We start from the raw sequence: 21,337 nt of genomic DNA, 5'->3' as shown, positions 1-21,337 counted from the left end.
TGATCAGATTGTAATTGTGTTTCCAGACAACCAATCTACATGGGTCGCTGTAGTAACAATGTAGGCATCAGCAGCGTAGCAACCGTCACTCTGGATTTGACTTTGTCGTTTTCTGAGGGACACTCAAAAGACACTCGAAATCTAAGCATTGAAGCAGCCAGAGCATATACAGTGTCTGAAGAGATTCATTTCAAATTGCATTCTTAACCGCCTACAAACCTCCACTTCCCCTTTTTGTCAGTACTTCCTAAAATCAATCCTAATACAATCTGGATATGCCAAAAACTGATCTTGACCGGCATCTGAACAAAGCCCTAATCTCAAATTGGTACTCACAAAGATATAATACTGCTCTTCCCACTGTGTCTGACTGTTTGTGAACTTTTGAATTATAAAATACCTTTGTTTATAATATCTAAGTCAGATAGTTATAAACCCCAATGAAAAAAAACACTCAAAATATATATATTCTTCTATAAAAACAGATGTCACGTGTGACTTGTGTGTGTGTGCGTGTGTGTGTGTGCGTGTTTGTGTGTGTGTGTGGGGGGGGGGGGGGGGGGGGGGGGGGGGGGGTGATGGGACACAGTGCATGAGGATGATTCAGTCCCGGAGCGTAGAGACTGAAATCAGAGTGTTTGCTGCCACCTAGGGGCGGACGGCTGTCACTGCTCACCAGTGAGGAGGAGGAGGAGGAGGAGGAGGTGGAGGAGGAGGAGCAGGAGGCAGCATGTTGGAGAACATGTCCTTCCACTGCACCTGGCCCACCGTCTCCATGTTGTCCCTGTTTGCACTCAGCTGCTGAAACCCACCGTGCACACACTGTCTCTCTGTGTGTCTGTCTGTGTCCACCGCATCGCTGAGTGACTGAGCGGGGACGATAGGTGGAGGCTTCAGGTGGAGCCTCACACACACTCACACACACGCGCACACACACACTGACACCAGCCACAGGTGGAGTCGCTTTCACATTCCACAGCTTGTGAAACGACAAAACACGCTCGTGCCCGGAGGAAGTGCGGAAGTCCACCCAGAGCCATCATGGCATTTCCCAGTGGGGCACATCGCTGACCTGACTGAGTGGATGGTTGACGGGAGTTTCTCTCTCTTTCCTTTTTCCTTTCCTCTTTCTCCGAGAAGTCGCCTCCATCTGCATTTCTCGCCATGCGCGGCCACAAGAGGCAGGTAGGTGATCGCACTCACACACAACATAGGTACTACAGGTATCGGGTCACATACGTGGAGCTGCTTTGAGGGCAGCTACCTGTGGAGCTGCTGTGTTAAGTTGCTTGTCGTCCCCCCCCTCACAATCCATCTGATCCGTGGGGTTTAATGTGATGTTTAGGATGAGTGGGTGTCCTTCACTGTCTGGATTTCTACATGTTTGCCACACCTTGAGTGTCCCCGGCCTATGTGTAACAATGTGCCGACTCTTCTGCAAGTGACAATAACACGGCTCATTGTGTCAGTCCGGTTAGATCGAAGCCTCCTCGGTGACAGTGAGTCAGTATCACCGCAGGTTTCTCTCTCCTGTCAGCCCTGTGGCATTCATCGACACACCCCCCATGTCATAGTTGCTCAGGATTCTTTGGGAGATTATAACCATTAAGGCACATATTCACGAGTGGGGGATTTCCAAACTGATGAAACCTAATTGTTTTTGTTTTTTTTAATGATGATCATATAAGTTATGTGTCAGTCAGGCTGTGACTATTTCAATTGTAAACATTTAGTCATGACGCAAGTGGTTTCTAGCATTGTGTTTTTTCCTCCTTGTATTTTCCTGAATGTTATTATGATTTTCTCTCATCATACAGTCCAGTTTTGAACTACTGGAACTATTCGGAGTGGTGAAAGAGAATGGCAGCGAGCAGAATTCCCCCCCCTCCGTTGGTAAGTTGACTTCATGTGTCCCCTGTGAGTCCATGCTCTGCCCACTCTGATTTACAGAAGTCCATAAAAATCCTCTCGCCTGTGTCTCTAAGCACACCCCACTGTCCTACGACTACGTCCTGGTTGCCAAGACGATTGGAGACCAGCATACAGCGGCCTACATGAAGCAAACTGAATTCATTGAGGAATTGAAAAAAAAGAAGATGAAAATCACAGTGAGTCTTTGTCAACGAGAATTTGTTTTCCTCTTGCAAATGTGACACGATTTGTTCATTCATCGTGTTTGTGTTTTCTGTCAGAAAATCATAGACGACGATCGCGTCTTCTACGGGATCCGAGCGCCACAAGAGATTTTTGAGAAGTACCGGTACCTGCTCAAAGTGTCGGACGCTTGTAACTGGAGCTCGGGTCGGGACCGTGTGCCTCTGAGCACCAGGTGAAATATGTTGCTGTGGCTATTTCTGGCATTTCAAACAATCACATAGGCTATTTAAAGCATTCGTTATTGTTTATGTTTCATCTGATCCTGTCATCACAAGGGACAATACACCTCTGTTTAATAACTATGTGGAGCGAGCATCGACAGCGTAAGAACTGTGTAGCCTCCTTGAACTCTCAGCTAACCTGTACTCTCCCAAATGACTGAGGCACTCTTTGTTCTCTTGAGTAAAACTTAATTTTTGTGATGCTTGTATCCTATTTTCAGGATAAGGATCGTCCACTTCATTCTGAATCACACCCCTATCCAATCGGGAGGTGAGAAAAGACTTATCCGATTTATTTGTAAGAGGCTTCGCTTTGAACCGGGCTCATAACGTGTTACATCATTCTTCTTGTCTATTCATCTTCCAGAGTTTCTGCATCATCTTATCAAGACGAAGGTTTTTGATGCGAAGTTCTGCTTACATGAGGTAAAACTTATTGAACTTTTTATTATCTCAACCTTTTACAGGTGTGGTACTGTCACTTTATCTTTTTTTACATCAAGTTAATAAACATAGTCACTCAATGAGACTTGAATAATAATTACTTCAATGTGAATAATTCAATTAAGCCAGTGTCTGCCTTTATTTTCTCCTCTGGGATCCAAATACTCTTTTGTCAAAGCAACTCTATGTAACTTGTCTATGTGTAGATACATCTACAATTGCATAAATAGATCTGTGAATGTATAAATAAATATATAAATGCTTACATGTAGATTAGTGGACTAGAAACAAGTCCAACTCAGTGAATCCTATAAAAGTCAGTGAACCATCGAAACAACATTGAAGCTTCTATTGTTTCACATGTTGCTGAAGAGTTTGGATTCTCTAAGAAGCTTCTAAAATCATGAAGTCAAACTTGGCAGGGTCCTTCCAAAAAAACACGGAGCTGCCAAACAAGTATTTATTGACAGAGATCTTATGGGAGACATATTAATGCAGTGACTCATCTGCTGCTGGGAAAGAGTGGGCATACGTGTGTGTGTGTGAATATAATGCTACATGTGCACTCATCTAAACACTGTGTTTACTGTATGTTATGTTTACCGGTTTGTACACAGCTCCTCATGTTGGTGTTGTCCTTTCATTTCTCTGTGCTCTTGCTTCCAGAAAAAGAAACAGAAAGAGCTGAAGCAGAACTGGGCACGATGGACAGCCTGTCTCCAAGGGCAACCCATAACTGCTGTCAGGTTTGGACTGCAACACAACAGCCTATTCATCGCCCTGCTTTGTACACAGTTGCGGATATTGCAGCATTATTGTTTTACATGTCATCTTACTGAGAAGCAGGTTCAAGGTTTAGAAAGGCAACAACAAACATGTCAAAGCCACCACCCCCTCCACAAACACACGCATGCACGCACGCACACACACACACACACTCACACGCACACACTATGCAGACATTGTGTGGACTCATGATTCCGAAATATGTACAGATTCAGTCGAATACTGAGTAAACAGCAGGACACGATCCTAACATGCTCTAGTTTATAGGTAAAACAATGAATATATGTAACCATTCACGTTAGTGTGCTGCGAGACAGAACCATGATTAGAGCTAATAACACATTTGTGACCAGATACATAATCACCTCACCAGTCAGGTTTTGTCTAAATCAGTCCACTAGTTGTTGCCCCAACGTGTACTTGTTTTAAAAAGGCGAGTAGAACATGGCCATAATATATATATTGGCCATATGTCCGTAATATATATATTGATAAATTATGTAAAAATTTTAATTTTCGAGAATAAGTTCATAATATACTAAAAAGTATTTGTTTATAAATAACAAAGCACTTTATATTTTGGCTCATCAGCACCACTTTGGGACCATGACTTTGAAAAGATTGTACAAGTGACTAAGTCTGTTCTGGAGAAAATAAGAACCAGACAGACTTGGAGGAAGTTGTTTATGTTACCAATGAATGCAGGGCTGTCATTGGTAACATATGCATGATATTCTCAGAGGTGAAACAATAAGAGTGGTTCAAGATTTTGGATCCTGAAGGCCTGTACTCTGACTGAACCCTCTCAAGCTCGGGTTCTCCTTGCTCCTTACTTCCTGCAATATTAAGACTTTTCTCTCATTACAACTTTATCCTAATGATATTATGACTTTTCTTGGTAATTACGAGATCGTTATCTGAATCTCAGAATTGTATTCCTGTTACATGGCCATAATACTCTCTCAGTACGCTGATATATAAAACCATGAGCATATTGTTATTTCCTATTTTGAATAAACAAATTTAAACATTATAAACATTTTTATGATCATTTATATTCATTTACAATTTCGTGAGTGCAAGTGTGTGTCTCTGTGTGTACGTGCTCATGTCAGGAACTACTTTGGGGAGAAGGTGGCCCTGTACTACCTGTGGTTGGGCTGGTACACCTACCTGCTCATCCCTCCTGCCATCATCGGGGTGATCGTCTTCCTCTATGGCCTCGCCTTCTTCAACAGCTCCCCACTCATGTAAGTATAGTGGTCGCTAAGACTAGAAAAGTGCTATAAATGCAGTTTATTTACCGTTTACACTGTGTTGTAGAAAAGAGGTGTGCGAGGCTGACACCATCATGTGTCCACTCTGTGACAAGAGATGCAAAGTTTGGCAGCTCTCCGACACCTGCACGTACGCCAAGGTACATCAGAGCATTTTCCGGTAAGATAACTGAATGGTGCACGTGTCTGTCGGTGCTCACTGCTTCTCACGTCTCTCTGCAGGTGAGCCAGCTGTTCGATAACAACGGCACCGTGCTCTTTGCGATGTTCATGGCTGTGTGGGGTGAGTTTTGTGTTTCTGTATTTCTATACTGAATGTTTGTACTTCTATATTGTGTTGTCTGCATCCAGATCCTTGCTGAAAAGAGATGGATTCATCTTAGCCCTTAAAATCTGTGTGATGGGCACATTTGACAAAGATAACAGCAAATCAGGCTGCAGAACTCCTCTCTAATGCAGATTTTTGGCTACACAGGACAACTTGCATGAATAAGTCTATTATCTGCCTTAAATGTATCTTTTCTTACTGCCTGGATTTTTTCTGATCACTGAGGAAAGTGCTGTCAAGGAGATGCCACATCACCGATAGCACCTACTTGTCCTGGCCACTCATATATTAATCAGCCCCGGCCATCTGGCGGTGGGTGGGGGTGGCTGAGCATTCGTCGATAAGAACACATTATAATAATAATATTATTAATAATAATAATAATAATAATTACTTGATTTGAATAGCACTTATCTAAACAAGGTTACAAAGTGCTTCACAAAACAAATCTTTCTTTTTTAACTCAAGTAAATACCTAATGTCTTTGGCAGCAGAATCAAAAGCTGTACTATTTAAGAAACTACAAAATTAATTGATTAGATAGGTATTGAATTGGTGAGCCTAATCTCGTCAGGCAGGGAGTTCCCGAGCCTCGGGGCCCTGACAGAGATAACCGGTCACCCTGAGTAGTCAGCCTTGACCTAGGGATTTCTAACAAGGACACACTGGTCGATCTCAGGATGCCACTAGGATTATACGGAGATAAGAGCTGCGAAATGTCAGAATGGGCAGCCCATGTTGAGCTTTGAAAGTTATTGAAAGAATCCTGAAATCAATCCTGAATTTAACCTATGGTTTGTTTCGGTTAAAATATGAGCAGCCGCATTTTGAACAATCTGCAAACAAGTTACTAAGTTATTTTGTTTGAATGTTTTTCACAGCAACACTGTTTTTGGAATTTTGGAAGAGACATCGAGCTTCCTATGTGTGTGAATGGAAAGTGTCTGACTGGTGTGAGGAGGAGGTAAGATCACTTTAATACATTACAGCTAAATTCAGTACAACCTGGTCAGTTCTCACTCTGGAATTCAAGGTGTGTTTCTTCTCTCTTGAATTCAATTATAGGAGGAACTAATCCTGGAAATTGTGAACAACCCAACCTGTGAACCCAAGAAGTACAAGCACTCCTACCTGCGCACCACCTTGGTTTTGATCTGTGTCACAGCCATGGTGGGTGACTTGTTGTTTTGACTTTGATGCTCTTCACATATTTTATGCTGGCAAAGTGTCAGACTCCTTGTTTTGTATTACATTCATGATAACATTTTACTGATGCTAAGATAAGAATCAGGTTACAGTATGATTCAAGTTTCAGGTAAAACAAGATTGGCTCTCGTTTTACCTCTGCCAAGGCCCTGCAGTCCTTTTAAATTCAATCCAGCCTCGCCCAGTTTCACACACTCATAGATGTCTGTCCTCTAAACAAACCAGATTTCTGTCATCAAGATCCATAAATTATTCACCTGGAAAAAAATGCATAGTTGTTAATGGAGGCCAACACAAGTATACTACGACCAATGCGTGCTACTGTGTTTCCACAGATACTGGTGATCATCGGCCTGACACACGCCTTGGTGGTGTTCAGGGTGATTGCAGCCGTGCTCTTGGCTGAGGGATCATGGGAGTTCCTGAGCACCCACTCCAACAGTGGAGCGATGATGCTGGGCGCCGTCCTCCATTACCTCGTCATCACCTTCATGACTCGGGTACACAGGTCTCTTAATGTTGTGCCGTGGCGGTAACACTCGCTCTGACTCTGACCTCGTCTTTGTCTTTGCAGATAAACAGGATTGTGGCCATGAAGCTGTGTCAACTAGGTTTGTTCACGTTTATTTTCATATTTCAAATGGATGCCGATGAACTGTGCTGTGAATGTTTAAACATTAGCTCTAAAACATCCTGTGTCGTACAGCTTTTAATATAGAAGGATTCTAAACGTTAAATGAGAAATTCTTTAATCACCAGTAACAGTTGTCAGTGGGTGGGGAGTGAAAATAAGAAAACAAATATTAGAGTGCTACGGCAGTACGGCAGGTAAACAGGCTGAAAGCAGGTCTGACACAGATAACACACAGCCTAGCAACAGGTTTACACAGGAAAATATCTTCCTGCACAAGGCAGCAGCTTGACAACATAAATGATGAGGCTGAGAGAGACTTAAAGCTGTCGTCTGTTCAGTCCCTCAACTCAAAAACCTTTGAACTATGCACTCAAGAAAGAGCTGCAGATAATAAGTTCACATACTCAATGTCTTTATTGTGCATTGTTAAGGCGTGTTTCATGAGGTAGGGTGGACATTGGACTAGTTGTAAAGATGCATTATAGGTCAGGTGATAGTCAGAGCAGGGAAACAGACTGAAGACAGCTACTGGTCAGACGAGGCATGAGAGGACAAAAGTCATTCGAAATAATAAAATCTGAAGAAAGAGTCTGAGTCAGAAGACCATCATTTTTGCCTTGGATCTAGTAAAAGCAGATCGTTTCACTTGTCATGTCAGGAGAAACACAGAGAAACACAGTCTCAATGCCTCATATCAGAGCCCTGGAACTGTTGCAGGGTTTCCAATGATACCGTCACCGAAGTTGTTAAATACACATGTGCTGTACCTTCTATAAGATGGCAGTTCAAGCTCAATTTAGATCTTATAATTTGACTGTAGAAATTTATTTTATTATTTTTAAAATAACCTCCGATTGGGTGACTAAATATTTAAGATCAATTAGATGTTGACTGAAGAACTAACATGATTTAGGTGAGTTCCAAACTCTTTGTAATAAGGATTCTGCTTAGTATGTGATATTGTGCCCTCCGCTGTTCAAATAGTGAAATGCAGGCATGCTAACACACTGACTTGAGGTCTGTCTTCACCAGAGGAAACCAGATCATTCACTACCACAGAGAAGAGTTTCACTGTCAAGATGTTCACCTTCCAGTTCTTCACCTACTTCTCCTCGCTCTTCTACGTGGCCTTTTTCCTCGGCAGGTGAGAACTTCAATACTTCAATATCAGTATTTGTTGACTGTCAGAGGTTGAAATGCACATATCAGCCACAACATTTGTACAGATGTTCTTGTTATGGGGTACAATAGGAAACTTAATATTAGAACAATCAGTCCTAGCAGTCGATATGTTGAGACAAATATGTGGTCATAGGGAACTGAGTGACTTTGAAAGGGGCTAAATGGAACAACTGGGTCAGAACATCTTTAGAAACAGCAGGTCTTGAGGAATGTTCCTGGTATCCAGTGGTCAGGATCTACCAGTAATCAAAACCCATGAATAGGCAACATCGAGTTATGCCCAAGGCTTGTTGACACGTGTGGGAAGTGAAGGCTCACGCGTTTGATCCCATCCTTCAGGGGTAGGATGATGGCCAGGATGCAAAGCTGTCAGAACACAAACACACACACACACAACACAAACAAACAGACCTCACAGTTTGCCAAGTATGAGACTGCATTGTCACAGCCTGTCTGAGTTGCCATGGTGACCCCCTGACCCCGGTCCGCTGCTGAAAATGCTGACGATTGGCACATGAGCAACAGAACAAGATAATGGAGCTCTGGTAGAAGGTGTGGAAACAGGATACACTCCAGCAAGGTGGAGGCAGTGTGATGCTTGGGAAACCTTATTACAGACCAAGTACTCTAAGTCTGGAATCCTTAACGGCAGTGGCCTCCCTCAGCAGGATCACGTGCCCTGCCACTCTACATGTAGTGGCCGTTCACCATGATCCAAGCTCCTGTAGGCCACTTAAAACTGCAGAGTGTCTTGTTTTGTCTGGTGTTCCAAGAAACTTAAGCCTACCTTAATGTGAAAACCCAATGTAGTTACACTAGAGGCAGGAAAACTTGAAAAGTGTTTATTTGAGCATACGTCCAGCATCACTACTGCTCATCCAACGTAACATTACATTTCTGCACGGTTCCGTACCGACTATATGCTCCACGACCTGGCGCTATAAACGTGTGTAGATCCACATCTATGCTTTATTTTGCCGCACAATACTACAGTAACTATAACATTATAAATACATTTTAACACATTAAAATAACAATGGAAACATAACTCTATTATCCTCTATTCAAACGCTTATATTGTCATAGAAACACATTCACAATTCAGCATCTGTAGGAGAAACAAGGTCCCATCTTTGGAGGCCCCACCTTCCACTTACAGGGTTTAAAGGATCTGATGCCCACGTCTTGGTGCCTGCAGGTTTCAATGTCGTGGCTCACACTGTGTCACTGTGTTACAAGAGCAGCATAATAATCACTTGTTTTTGTGATTTTCTCCCTTGACAGGATCAATGGTCATCCTGGTGGTTATGTACGGATCGCAGGGAAGTGGAGACTTGAGGAAGTGAGCGAACGTCTCTATCGAACTTAACACCTGCATTTCATGAGTAGAATGTTCACCTTCAGACGCAATGATGTTGTGTCTGATTAATTCCAAACATATCACTCTCTTTCGGGCAGTGTCACCCGAGTGGATGTCTCACAGACCTGTTCATCCAAATGGCAATTATAATGGTACTCAAGCAAACCATTAGCAACGTGTTCGAGTTCACTGGCCCGTGAGTATAAAGCATATTTTTGATAAATAATCTACATGTCCGATGTAAGATTTACTTTCCTAATGTCCACGCTGGTGACAGTTGTCTGTTTTGTGTATCAGCTGGTTCTGCAGGTGGTTCAAAAAGAAAAGAACCCGGAGGCTGGAGAGGAGATGTGGTAACTGCTACCTGAAGAACGATTTGGAGGAGAGCAAAGGAGCTGAGCTGTGTGATAACTGCAAGCTTCGAGACTGGGAAAGCAACTATCGCCTCAATGATGTCAACTCCTTCAGTCTGTTCAATGAGTTCCTGGAAATTGGTCTGTACTCCGCAGAAAGCTTTAACCACATCACAACGTAGATGTACTAAACAATAATAATTACTTTGCTCTCTCCTCAGTGATCCAGTTCAGCTTTACCACCATATTTGTGGCAGCGTTTCCACTCGCTCCTCTTCTAGCCCTGATTAATAATGTCATTGAGATACGCTTGGACGCCATTAAGATGGTCACTCTGGAGCGGAGACTGGTCCCCAAGAAAACCAACGATATTGGTGAGGATATAATATATAATATAATATAATATAATATCAATATTTCAATCATGTTGAATTGAAGCATATGTGTAAATGTTGTTGAAATCCATCTTCTGATGTTCTCCCAAGTCTTTCTAAATTTCTCACAATACCAAAAGTGTGAGTGCCAAATTTTAAACCTCAACTGTAAGGCCAGGACTTAGTATATTTGTAATTCGACTACACTTATATATCAACCAAGGTATTTAATATTCCTTGTTTATACTTTAGATTTTAAAACATTTAGATCACGTCTGTTTTTCCTAAATTCCTCGTACTACCTGAAAACTTCAGAACCTCTGATAATGTCAATAACCTTAATGTTTGCATGTTCACATATGAATATTGTTTTCCCTCAGGTGTGTGGATAGACGTGTTGGAGGCTATCGGTGTCTTAGCCGTCATTGCTAATGGGTTGGTCATCGGCGTGTCCTCGAACTTCGTCCCTCGTCTGGTGTACCATTACTACTTTGGCCCATGTGCTAATAGCACGGCGACAGATATTGAGTAAGATATGTGTATTCTTACAGAAGACGTTTGGTTTCTCATTTTGTGAGCAACACATTCTTTAAATACGCTCTTCTTGTTTTTTTTTCAAGCTGCATGGCTGGCTACATCAACAACACTCTCTCCATTGCACGAATGGATGACCAGATCACACGCAATGAGTTCTCAGCCTTTCAGATGACCACTCATGATGGTTTAAATGTCACCTCCTGCAGGTTTGTTCTGTTTTAATTGTATTTGTTAGAAATACAACTGTTATTTGCAAAAAGCCAAAGTCAAAACGTATAACTTATTACTAACAAAAGATTTGAAAGCAGTGATTCTTCTCACCTCCAGCGTTACCTGTTCACTCTCTCTGGATGGCCGACACTGCATCTTGTCCACACTGTGTGGGTTAAGATTTTAACGAAGTGGGAGATAACATCAGCTTTCTTTTCTTTCTCTCTTCACAGCTATAAAGACTACAGGAGTACCGAGGACTACAGTTTAACCCCACAGTTCTGGCTAATACTAGCCGTGCGCTTTGCATTTGTCATCCTCTTTGAAGTAAGCTATTTTCCATTGAGATAATTAGTAAAGAACGGATGAATTTCTTTTTTAATTGTTTTTACGAATCCCCCACAATAGACCAGCTTTGTCTTATTTCAAACTCAGATGGTCAGAGTTGAGTTTCAAATATGTCAAAACAGGGAGACGGACCTATAACAGTGTTACCTCTAACTAAAGACTACATGTCTAACCTTTACATCTCTGCTTGCAGCATGTTGTCGTCATATGCAAGTTCATTGCAGCCTGGTTTGTGCCGGGCGCTCCCCTTCAGGTCAAGAATGACAGACTCTTTGACAAACTCAACAGACTGAAGGAGGAACTCAGGTTAGTGTCACGTAGTATGTGGTTGGACTGCCGTGGCAGCCGTTGGCCACTGGTTATCAAAATGACATCACGTAATGTAACATGTGCCACTTGTGATATTGCTAAAATGGCACAATCCTCTACCATGGCCGAACAGTCCTGTTATATTTGACTATTCTGCACAACATTGCACAAACATAAGTAGTATTCCCCTAAATACAACACTTTCTTTTCTTTAACATCCATGAAGTATTTTCCTCAATTCTAAAAATTCAGTTTGCTTTTGTTGTGTCTTGTTCTTTGACAGAGATGGAACAACTAACCAATGTTTGTGTTTGTTCCTTGCAGGTCATATGTACCGTAACAGCATGCAACAACTTAAACAGACCACGTTTCTCCTTGGGAAGAGGAATCCAGTGTCGCCGCGTGCATTAAAGTGTCCAGACTATCAGTGTTGAGTCAATTTCAAAGCCTTTCATCATCTCTGTGAAGAGTTCAGACGGAGGCCTCTCTCTTTCCCTTATCGTTTGCATTCAGATGTTAACCTGCTGGGTTTCTCATCCATGAAATGGACTTTGAGTGGAGGCAAATTTTTCTTTAATAGAACTAGTGTACAGAAGGAAACAGATTTTACTAACCTTACATGAGATTATTCTTATTCTAGGAATGCACTGACAGCTTTCTGTTGGATCGCTATATCTGTGAGTTGTATGTCAGTGTTTTTATTGAACGCCTACAGATAATTTATACTGCTACTGTGAATACAGTACCGATCGTGTGTTAACATGTTGCCTTATATTGTAAGAAGCGCTGTGATGATTGTTGCATTACTGCAGATCTGATGGTGTCTTTTGTAAATCAGACATGACAATGTTTGCCTTATAATATTTTTTATTAACCAATAAAGGAAACTTTTGTCCTTATGAAATTTCATGCAGTTATAAAGTGTGTGGTAGATTACATTTAAAAATTGCTAATATACATATTTTCCCACACACACACTTATACACAAATATACATGTATATATACAAATATGATATATACAATGTATGTATATTAATGTGTATATGTATATTTATATATAAACTCGCACACATACATACGCATATATGTGTGTGAATGTATATGTGCGTATATAAATGTAAACAATATATAAACATATACACAAAAAATACACTACAGTGTATAGTATAGTCTGTGTATATATACAATTTGTACAGGTAACACTACCCTTTAAGAATGTCTTGTAACACACTTACTAATACTTCATAGTTAAGGTATAATCATTCATAATGCTATTATTTATCAATAATTTAAGACTTAGTGATTAAACCTCTTTATTAATGACTTATACCTGCATTATTGATTAGTTAAAACAAAGTGAGAAACTCGTGAAGAGGTCATTAATCAAAAATGAAATATAAAATGTCATCAGCTCCCCTCGCCTCGTGTGTTGTGGTAACACGGAGCTCCTTGACATTGTGTTGACATTTCCCAGGGATCCTCTTGTACTTGTACTAATCTTTGTGTACAGTATATCAATCCGTAGCGTATAATGTTAAAGAACCCGAACAATTTATTATCACATACCCGTTTATAACCACGGCTTATTTTTTGTCTTTCTCTTAATTTATGATTATAATTATGATTGTTATTGTTATTATTATATATTGATCTACTTTTTTGTGCCCTCTGGTTGTTGTTGTGAGTGGGAGCGGAGTAGGGGGGGGGATCCATTCGGTCAAACATGTAGATAAACAGTGAATTTACAGATTTTTTTTTACTAAAATCCATAAGTAAACCTCGTACAGAATAAAGCGAAAACTTTTATACGGTACAGGAGAAAAAAGTTTCACCGCAGCGCAGGTGGAAGTCAGCGCTGCCGCCACGTGGCCACGGGGGAGCCAATGGGAAGCTGAGTTTCAGGTCCGTCCAGGTGCAGCTCGGCTCCGCTCCATGTCACTGAACTGTCACTAACTGTCACTGGGTCTCCGAGGATGTGATGTAGAGACAAGAAACTCACACGTGTCGGTTCATCTCTCAGCGGAGGACGGAGCCGGAGGAGCAGAGCGGCGGCTCATGGCGCGGATCGTAGCCGCTCTCCTGTTGCTGAGCACCGGCTCATGGAGCCTCCTCAGTCAGGGTGAGTTCCTCTTATTGTGACTCCTTCAGACAGGAGACATGTAGTTAAACATCTACAATGTGAATGTGTTCATAGCTTTAAACTATATGCTGGGCACGAATCTCTGTTATGACCTTTATATATATATATATTATAGTGAGTCCATCTGGGTGAATAAACAGAAGGGTCACATGCTGTCGCTTGGCAACACGAGGACCTCACCTGTCCTTTGGACCCGGAAGTGTACCCGTGTGTTTAGGAAACTGCTTTGAAAAAGTATAAAGTCAAAGTAAAGTCAGGGAAAACCAGAGGGAGCAGTTGTGCAGGTTGTGGGTTTTGGTCACGTGATTCACAAGGTGCACATGCGCTGAATACATGTCAAAGAACAGGTCCATATTTATTGAGGCGTTAGTTTGTTGAATAACTTTCTATTGTGTCCTGTTGTTTGCAGGGCACGTGACTTTCCAACTGACAAGATTTTTTTTTTTGTATTTAGCTAAACACACATTAGCTCAGAGGGTGAGAGAGTAAACAGGATCACCTTCATGCTCCATTACAGACTCACTCCGTGTCCTTAGCTCCACTGAAGCTAAACACAGTCTGATGTAGAGTTTGCGTTAAATGTTTATCTCCACAGGCTGTTGTGTTTTCGCTGAAAGAAACAAAGCCTTTTAAAAGTGTTTGAACATTGAAAGTATTTATTCGCATTAAGTAGAAGTTCTTCTGCCTCAATACTTTCCTTAAAGGGATAGTTCACCCCAACATTTTAATTCACTCATTATCCACTCATCACTATGACGGTGAAGGAGTGGGTGAAGGGTTTGAGCCCACGAAAAACACTTTTGGAGTTTCAGGGGTAAACAGCGTTGGAGCCAAATCCAGTACAAGTCAAGTAACGGGTGACTACTTCTTCAAACAGAAAAAAATAAACTGCCTCAATACTGCTACTGTGTTGTCATCCGAGTGTCCATTATCCCCGACATTTAAATATGACTCCAAACAGCGTTTTGGCGCTACCAGAAGTAATGATGCAGCCGTTGTCCCACCATCGCATTGTGGTGGGGAAATAATCATTGATTTTAAATTTGTCAGTGAACTATCCCTTTATACTTAGATGGAGTATTGGCCTTATTGCAGCTCCTTCCATCCATCCATCCATTATCTATACCACTTAGCGTCTCGAGGGTCGTGGGGGGAGCTGCAGCCAATCCCAGCCGACGTTGGGGCGAAAGGCGGGATTCACCCTGGACTGGTCACCAGCACATCACAGGGCCAACCTACAGAGACAGACAATCATCCACTCTCACGCTCACACCTACAGCCAACTTTGAATCTCCAATCGACCCAACCCCCAATCTGCATGTCTTTGGACTGTGGGAGGAAGCCACACCCACAATAAAGCCTATGTTCAATATAGTTTAAATATGTTTTTTTGATCTATTAATATATATTTTGAAACAGTGGGTCGCTGACACCGTTTTTAAGGTTAAAGCAGGTTCTTGGAATAAGGGAGCACTGGTGCAGGGTTGATACAAATTTCCCTGAGCATCAGAACCATTGTTGGAACAGAAAACCTTGCATTGTTTCCCCCCTCACATGAAGACCACTGTGTCAGCCCCCTCTGTGTTTGTATTTGTAGCTCAGACGTGCGTGGATGAGAGCAGGTTTAAGGAACAGATGGTCTACACGGGGCAGCAGGGGCCTCCATATCGGCTGAACTGCCCTTTGGCGCCTCTTCCGCCGCGGCTCACCTGGCAGAAGGACTGTCAGCAGCTCCACCATCAGGAGGGGAACGCCTCCCTGGAGTTTACCCGTCTCTCCTTGGAAGACCAAGGGAATTACACGTGTATGCAACAGGGCAATGGCACAGCCTCATTCACCGTGCGACTCGTAGTTAAGGGTAAGTATTGCTTACAGTTTCATGATGTCACCAAAAACCCTGATACTTTAATCGTGCAGCTCTCCTGATAAGCTATTATTTGTCTCTGAAGTAAACTGAGAGTTTATATGGGGAGTAAAGGGCCTACTTGAATCCTCTGTCTGCACCTGCATGGAGGCATTTTGTTTCAGCGTGTCTTTCTAGGCCATGTGATAAAGGCCTCTATTGTTTGCAGCTCCAGCAGTGAACACAGATAACAGTGGTATGTCTCTACACAGAGCCCCAGTGTTCAAAAGCACCTGCATTTGAACCCAGCGCAGGCCTGAACAGACTGTGGGGGAATGTGGGAACCTCAGTGACACTGAACTGCACTGCTCTCCTCCTCTGGGACCAGACTGCGGAGGAATGTTACAACTCGCTGCAGTGGAGTAAAGATGGTCGATCGCTCTCCAACCTCACTCTTTACACCCAGAACACCTCCTCATGGTGATTTTAAGACCTTTACAACATTATTACCGTGATGTGTTTGAGGGTGATGGTAAACTGAGTTGTCTGTCCTGCTTATCAGGTCTCCTGCTGCCGGCCAGCTGATGGTGAACAGTGTGTTGGTGATCCCCATCAAGGAGCTGGAGGATTTTGGGCTCTACAGCTGCACAGTGAGGAATGTCTCCTCTGTTTTCAGCCTGCAAAATTCAAGTAAGAAAACTCAGGACACAGTAAATGCTGGGTTTCTGATGTTTTGCATCTTGTGGCATATTGTGTAAAAATTTACACACCAATTCAATTTAATAAAAAATGAAAAACAAACAAAAAGACCCAAACTTGACAATACAGATCATAGAGAATATGGGGACAGAAGATTACAAAGATAGAATGTGGCACAGAATATGTCCTGTAGTTTACCTATAACATAAATCATATAAAACTGTACTTGTGATCAGTGTATTTAAACTATAGTTTGTATATAAAAATGGACGACAGGTCTCCGCCTGCTCAGGCTATCCAGAAATGAAGCCAAAATATCCTCAGTATAAACCCAAAAAGACGATGAACAGGATAACGGCTGTGAAAACTGATTGTAAGAAGGTAGATAAACACTCACTGATTAAAGTGATTAAAGAAAGCAATAAATAAATACATTATATACAGTATGTTCATAGCATAAAAAAACAGATTTTTTTTTTTAAACCAAATGTAACAGAAAAATTAGCACTCAAACAAACACCAGTGTCGTAAAAACTAAGTTTGTTAGTCTGGTCCATGACGTATCAATAACATGGGGGAGGGAATTATGACCTATTCTACAGCCAGCCACCAGGGGGCAATCGAGACATTCACTTTTAGGAAGCTGACATGTTGCACATCTTTAAACGGTCTATGATTTAAACCGGCCAGCTCCACACAAGGCACCTATTGTCTCATAGCATATTAAACTATAGCAAGGACCCTGGCCCAGTATTTAATATGTCAGGACTAGTGTTACCAGTTCAATATCCTTGGGATTTTCAACATGAATTAATTTGAAATAATATCACTCATCTTTGAATTGATTATGCATTAATAATTTGTTTATTCAGTTACACTCTACAAACAGAAATCATCTATTGTTTGCTTTTTTCATATTATTATTTGTGTTTGTGTTCAGACAGACCCAGCCACACAGCTGCTGTCATTGCAGCCGTCTTCCTCCTCGTCCTCCTGGCTGTAGCTGCTGTCGTCTACTCCAGGTGTCACCTGAACATCAAACTGTGGTACAGGAACTCCTACGGAGACTATGAGCTCAACGGTGAGACTGATGCTGAGGTGCCATTAAATACCAAAGATGATGCAGCAGTAAAGTCACACTACTATGTTTGTGTTTCTCTGTGTCATCAGACGGGAAATTATATGATGCCTACATCTCCTATGTGAGCAACGACTATGACAGGAAGTTTGTCAACTTTATTCTCAAACCTCACCTGGAAAATAAAAGTGGCTACAAAGTGCATCTCAATGACAACGACATCCTACCTGGCGGAGGTCAGTTCAAACTTCGTAAATATCCTGTCTTGCAAATTTTGGGCTGTTATTTTTCTCTTGTTTTTAACTGTTACGGCAACATTTAGCAAAAATATTAACTCTCAGGAGTCTCCTATCATAGCAGCATGATCAAACCACATGACTGTCCCAGGTTATAGAACAGAGCCACATGCAGTGCTCTTCTCAACTCCAGTCAAAAGTGCTGACTTGATACTTGCTAGTTTGTTTATGGTGTTTATAGGCCAAGCAAAAATGGAAATACGATGATATAGATTTGATATAAATATTTACATGTCCCTAAACGTATCCAAGATTGAGCAGGTGTCATTTTCATCAAATTGAGAAACACTTGAAGATGCTCTTTCAGTTTTATAATAATATCTTTATTTATTTATTTAGCATGATTGGTTTTCATAGCAAGAAACACATAATTTTCCAGGATCCCGCTACAGATTTTATGTTTCTGGTGTGGTTTTGGGTCCAATATGTTAATATACTTTATCAAAGTGAAAAAAAGACTATATTCTAGTAATCATAGGAAAAAATTGAGCCGAAAAAAAGATTACAATGATTTTGCTTCTTTAAACAATACACATTGTGTCTCCAGAACCTTCTGCAGAGCTGTTGATGAACATGAGTCGTTCCCGGCGTCTCATCGTGTTGCTCTCTCATGCTTACCTTGAGCAGGACTGGTGCTGCAGTAACTTCAGGTCCGACTCACAAACAGCACACACACACACACGCCCGAGCTAAATTAATATGGCATCATTACAATGTACTGCTCAATGTAAGTGTTGTTGTGATGTATCTAACTGTCTATGTGTATACATGACACTGTTGCTGTGTGTGTGTTTTTTAGACAGGGCTTTCTGCACTTGTTGGAGATTTGTCAGCGGCCCATCTTCATCATGTTGGAGGGTCAGTCCAAACGCATGAGGCCTGAGGTGAAGGAGCAGCTGAGTGAGCAGCAGCACCGCCTCACTGTCCTCACCTGGAGACACAACTCTGTGGTGAGAGCCACTGTAAAAATGCATCTGGGGGGAGTTTAAACACCGTTATTATGATTCTGTATTGGGTAGTATTTACTGTAAGTCAACCTCGTTGACAGAATATATTGCTCTTTACGCAGAATACCTTATAAATGTTATATCTGACATCTAGGCTTTCCCCTGCGTCTCTCTGGCTTTCGTTTGAAGGGATTCACAGATGATATTGAATGATTTGAATATAAAACAACAGTTTTGTAGATGCCTTAAATCTTGTGTAAACTTGGTTTTAGTTTCCTCTAAAACATTAAATATCAGAATTCAGAAGTCACTCATGTAATCTGCTTCCTCAGGACTTTGTGGATGTGGTTTGATCAGATTCTACATTGCAAATCCAAATAAAAACAGACAAGACAGTCTGGACGGTTCTGATATTGTTAAATCATTTGCCAACAACATATTATGCTATTTTAACTTTATTTTAACAAAATGTGTCATTTAATGGATATTAATATGTATGCACAGTACATACAGTACTATATAATACGATATTAGCGAGCAAGGCTATTTATGGTTCATGAATAATTAATGTCTCAGTCTGACTCTAACAGCACTGTGTTATGTTTGGTCCCTGTGCTCACAGACTCCTTCCTCAGTCTTCTGGAAGGAGCTGGACTTATCGATGCCTCGCCAGGTCCCCTTCCACACTGGGTACGCAGGCGACCCACAGACTATGCTTCAAGACGACAAAGACCCCATGCTGAGCCTCGAACCCGACTACCTAAACTGCAACTCAGATATTGACCCGGCTGGAGATCTGGGTAAGAGCACTAGTCACTAATATAACATTCACTCCTGACTCTTTTTATGACAATGCAAATACCTTTGCATATACTAAAAAAACTAATTCTTTTTACCAATGCAAATTAAAGAAACATCTTATGAAGTTGAAATAACTTGCACAAATTAGGGTGAGAAGTATCAGGTTCTATGTACAAGTTTAAAATTCAATACAATTAATTCCATATTAGGAAATCACAATATTTGATCAACTTGAACATATCTGCTGTATTGGCTTGTCTGTGATGGTGATATGTGTATTTACTTTGTTGGAAAAAGTCTATCAGACTTCTTCCAAAGATAAATCATCCAATCAACCCCAATAGAGTTACCCAGGATAAAACCGCAGGTTGTTTATATGGGATTTGGTGCGGGCATTTTTACAAATACACCATTTTTAAACCTTGTGTCAAGGGGAGGTCGATCAGAGATAACCTGGACAACATGTTCTCTTTCAAAGCGGTAAAATGAATGAAATGAAGCAGTCCTTGTTCATCAGTGAGCGTCAGTTGTGTCAGTAGGTGGATTTTATAACTCATTTTATTACCAGACTAGTTCTCTATCTGTTTATATTGAGATAATATCAGTGTATAATGGCGGCCGTTTCCACGTTATCAAAGTTCTCAGCAGTAAATGCTATAATTATATGACATGTTATCTCAATTAGTCAAGCTCTGTATGAAGGCGTGGTGTCATGTCACCGAACTATAAGTTTGTGTGAGTTACATAAAAATAAAATCACAGTTTAAACAGCACAAAAAGGTAGAAAAAAACCCAAAATTTTCATTGATATTTTTAATTTGGATTCATCCACCTTTTTCTCTTTCTGTTGCAGGGCTCCGCCTCCCTGTGTACAAGGCCCGGGCCGGAAAAGCTCCCGTCCTCCCTGCTGCCCCCGTCACAGCCACTGAGCCCCGACCCTCGGACATCGACGTGTCCGACTTGGGCTCACGCAACTACGGAGCCCGCACAGACTTCTACTGCCTGGTCTCTGAGGACATATGAGCCGCACCACCCTCATCTCTGACACTGACCACCTATATGAAGATCTCCATCGGCGTGGCTTTATATTGATCCCTGTTATGCAGTTAAATATTTTGCTTTTTCTTTATGATGTGTTGTTAAAAATCTAAACAGTGTTGCCATAGTTACTTTGAAAAAGTAACTTAGTTACTTTACAAGTTACTTGATTTTAAAAGTAACTAAGTTAGATTACAGGTTACTTGATTTTAAAAGTAACTAAGTTAGATTACAAGTTACTTTATTAGTTACATTCAGCAGCTGCCGACAACACCCCCGCCGCCTCAACATAAAAATGACAACCGGTTTTGCCAACACTAACTTTATTAGACACCGCCGGAGGTCCCCCCCCCCCCCCCCCGCGCGAACGGAGGGTTCCCCCAACGGGCGCTGTAGCTGAGGTGATCTGACGGGACCGACACGCGTCCAGAGTCGCTGCCGCCGACCGCCGTACCCGGTCCCCTCCAACCGGTCCCCGCCTTCCGCAGCGCCGACGGACACCGCCCCGCGGCATACTAGAAGGAAAGCCCCCGCACCGCGGATGAGCACCTCCCCCCCTAAAAAAACGTCGAGGCGTGCCGCACACCGAGCCTCCGGCGGCGTGGTGAGGAGGGCGACAGGGCGACTGCTCCCCCAGCCGCAGGACGTGCCCAGCGGGCTAACCACAAATACCGAAATAGTAACGCAAGGTGACTTGGACAAGTAATTTTAATCTGATTACTGGTTTGGAAATAGTAACGCGTTAGATTACTCGTTACTGAAAAAAGT

The 21,337-nt window shown here is 41.9% G+C and overlaps 2 protein-coding genes across 2 annotated transcripts; both read left to right on the top strand.

Annotated features, from left to right (window-relative positions):
* The first annotated feature begins 724 nt into the window (after positions 1-724).
* Positions 725-12,630, top strand: LOC128444434 (anoctamin-9). Its single transcript, XM_053426924.1, has 24 exons — positions 725-1,185; positions 1,818-1,893; positions 1,986-2,108; positions 2,193-2,329; positions 2,600-2,649; positions 2,746-2,804; positions 3,489-3,568; positions 4,724-4,858; positions 4,932-5,025; positions 5,108-5,168; positions 6,095-6,177; positions 6,279-6,383; positions 6,755-6,919; positions 6,994-7,030; positions 8,086-8,197; positions 9,520-9,577; positions 9,694-9,791; positions 9,893-10,089; positions 10,170-10,322; positions 10,703-10,850; positions 10,943-11,065; positions 11,303-11,396; positions 11,611-11,723; positions 12,051-12,630. Exons 2-24 carry the CDS (start codon positions 1,861-1,863, stop codon positions 12,064-12,066), a joined length of 2,274 nt encoding a protein of 757 aa, XP_053282899.1. The 5' UTR covers positions 725-1,185; positions 1,818-1,860; the 3' UTR covers positions 12,067-12,630.
* Positions 12,631-13,613: 983 nt separating this feature from the next.
* On the top strand, positions 13,614-20,949 carry sigirr (single immunoglobulin and toll-interleukin 1 receptor (TIR) domain). The gene is made up of 10 exons (XM_053426938.1): positions 13,614-13,846; positions 15,465-15,725; positions 15,983-16,190; positions 16,273-16,400; positions 17,350-17,490; positions 17,580-17,723; positions 18,331-18,433; positions 18,583-18,733; positions 19,353-19,530; positions 20,385-20,949. The coding sequence occupies exons 1-10, from the start codon at positions 13,783-13,785 to the stop codon at positions 20,552-20,554; spliced, it is 1,548 nt and encodes a 515-aa protein (XP_053282913.1). The 5' UTR covers positions 13,614-13,782; the 3' UTR covers positions 20,555-20,949.
* Positions 20,950-21,337: the final 388 nt, after the last annotated feature.

The sequence above is a fragment of the Pleuronectes platessa genome, chromosome 7 (genome assembly GCF_947347685.1).
Source record: "Pleuronectes platessa chromosome 7, fPlePla1.1, whole genome shotgun sequence".
Lineage (NCBI taxonomy): Eukaryota > Metazoa > Chordata > Actinopteri > Pleuronectiformes > Pleuronectidae > Pleuronectes > Pleuronectes platessa.
The sequence above is the reverse complement of the archived record's forward strand: the minus strand, read 5'-3'. Positions and strand labels throughout refer to the sequence as shown.

Bases quoted from the DNA above. Each gene is read 5' to 3' on its own strand.
- LOC128444434 (XM_053426924.1), top strand. From the start codon at position 1,861: ATGGCAGCGAGCAGAATTCCCCCCCCTCCGTTG. The intron at 2,805-3,488 runs GTAAAACTTATT...TCTTGCTTCCAG, and splicing joins CGAAGTTCTGCTTACATGAG to AAAAAGAAACAGAAAGAGCT. The intron at 10,851-10,942 runs GTAAGATATGTG...TTTTTTTTCAAG, and splicing joins AGCACGGCGACAGATATTGA to CTGCATGGCTGGCTACATCA.
- sigirr (XM_053426938.1), top strand. From the start codon at position 13,783: ATGGCGCGGATCGTAGCCGCTCTCCTGTTGCTGAGCACCGGCTCATGG. The intron at 15,726-15,982 runs GTAAGTATTGCT...GTCTCTACACAG, and splicing joins CGTGCGACTCGTAGTTAAGG to AGCCCCAGTGTTCAAAAGCA. The intron at 17,724-18,330 runs GTCAGTTCAAAC...TTGTGTCTCCAG, and splicing joins CGACATCCTACCTGGCGGAG to AACCTTCTGCAGAGCTGTTG.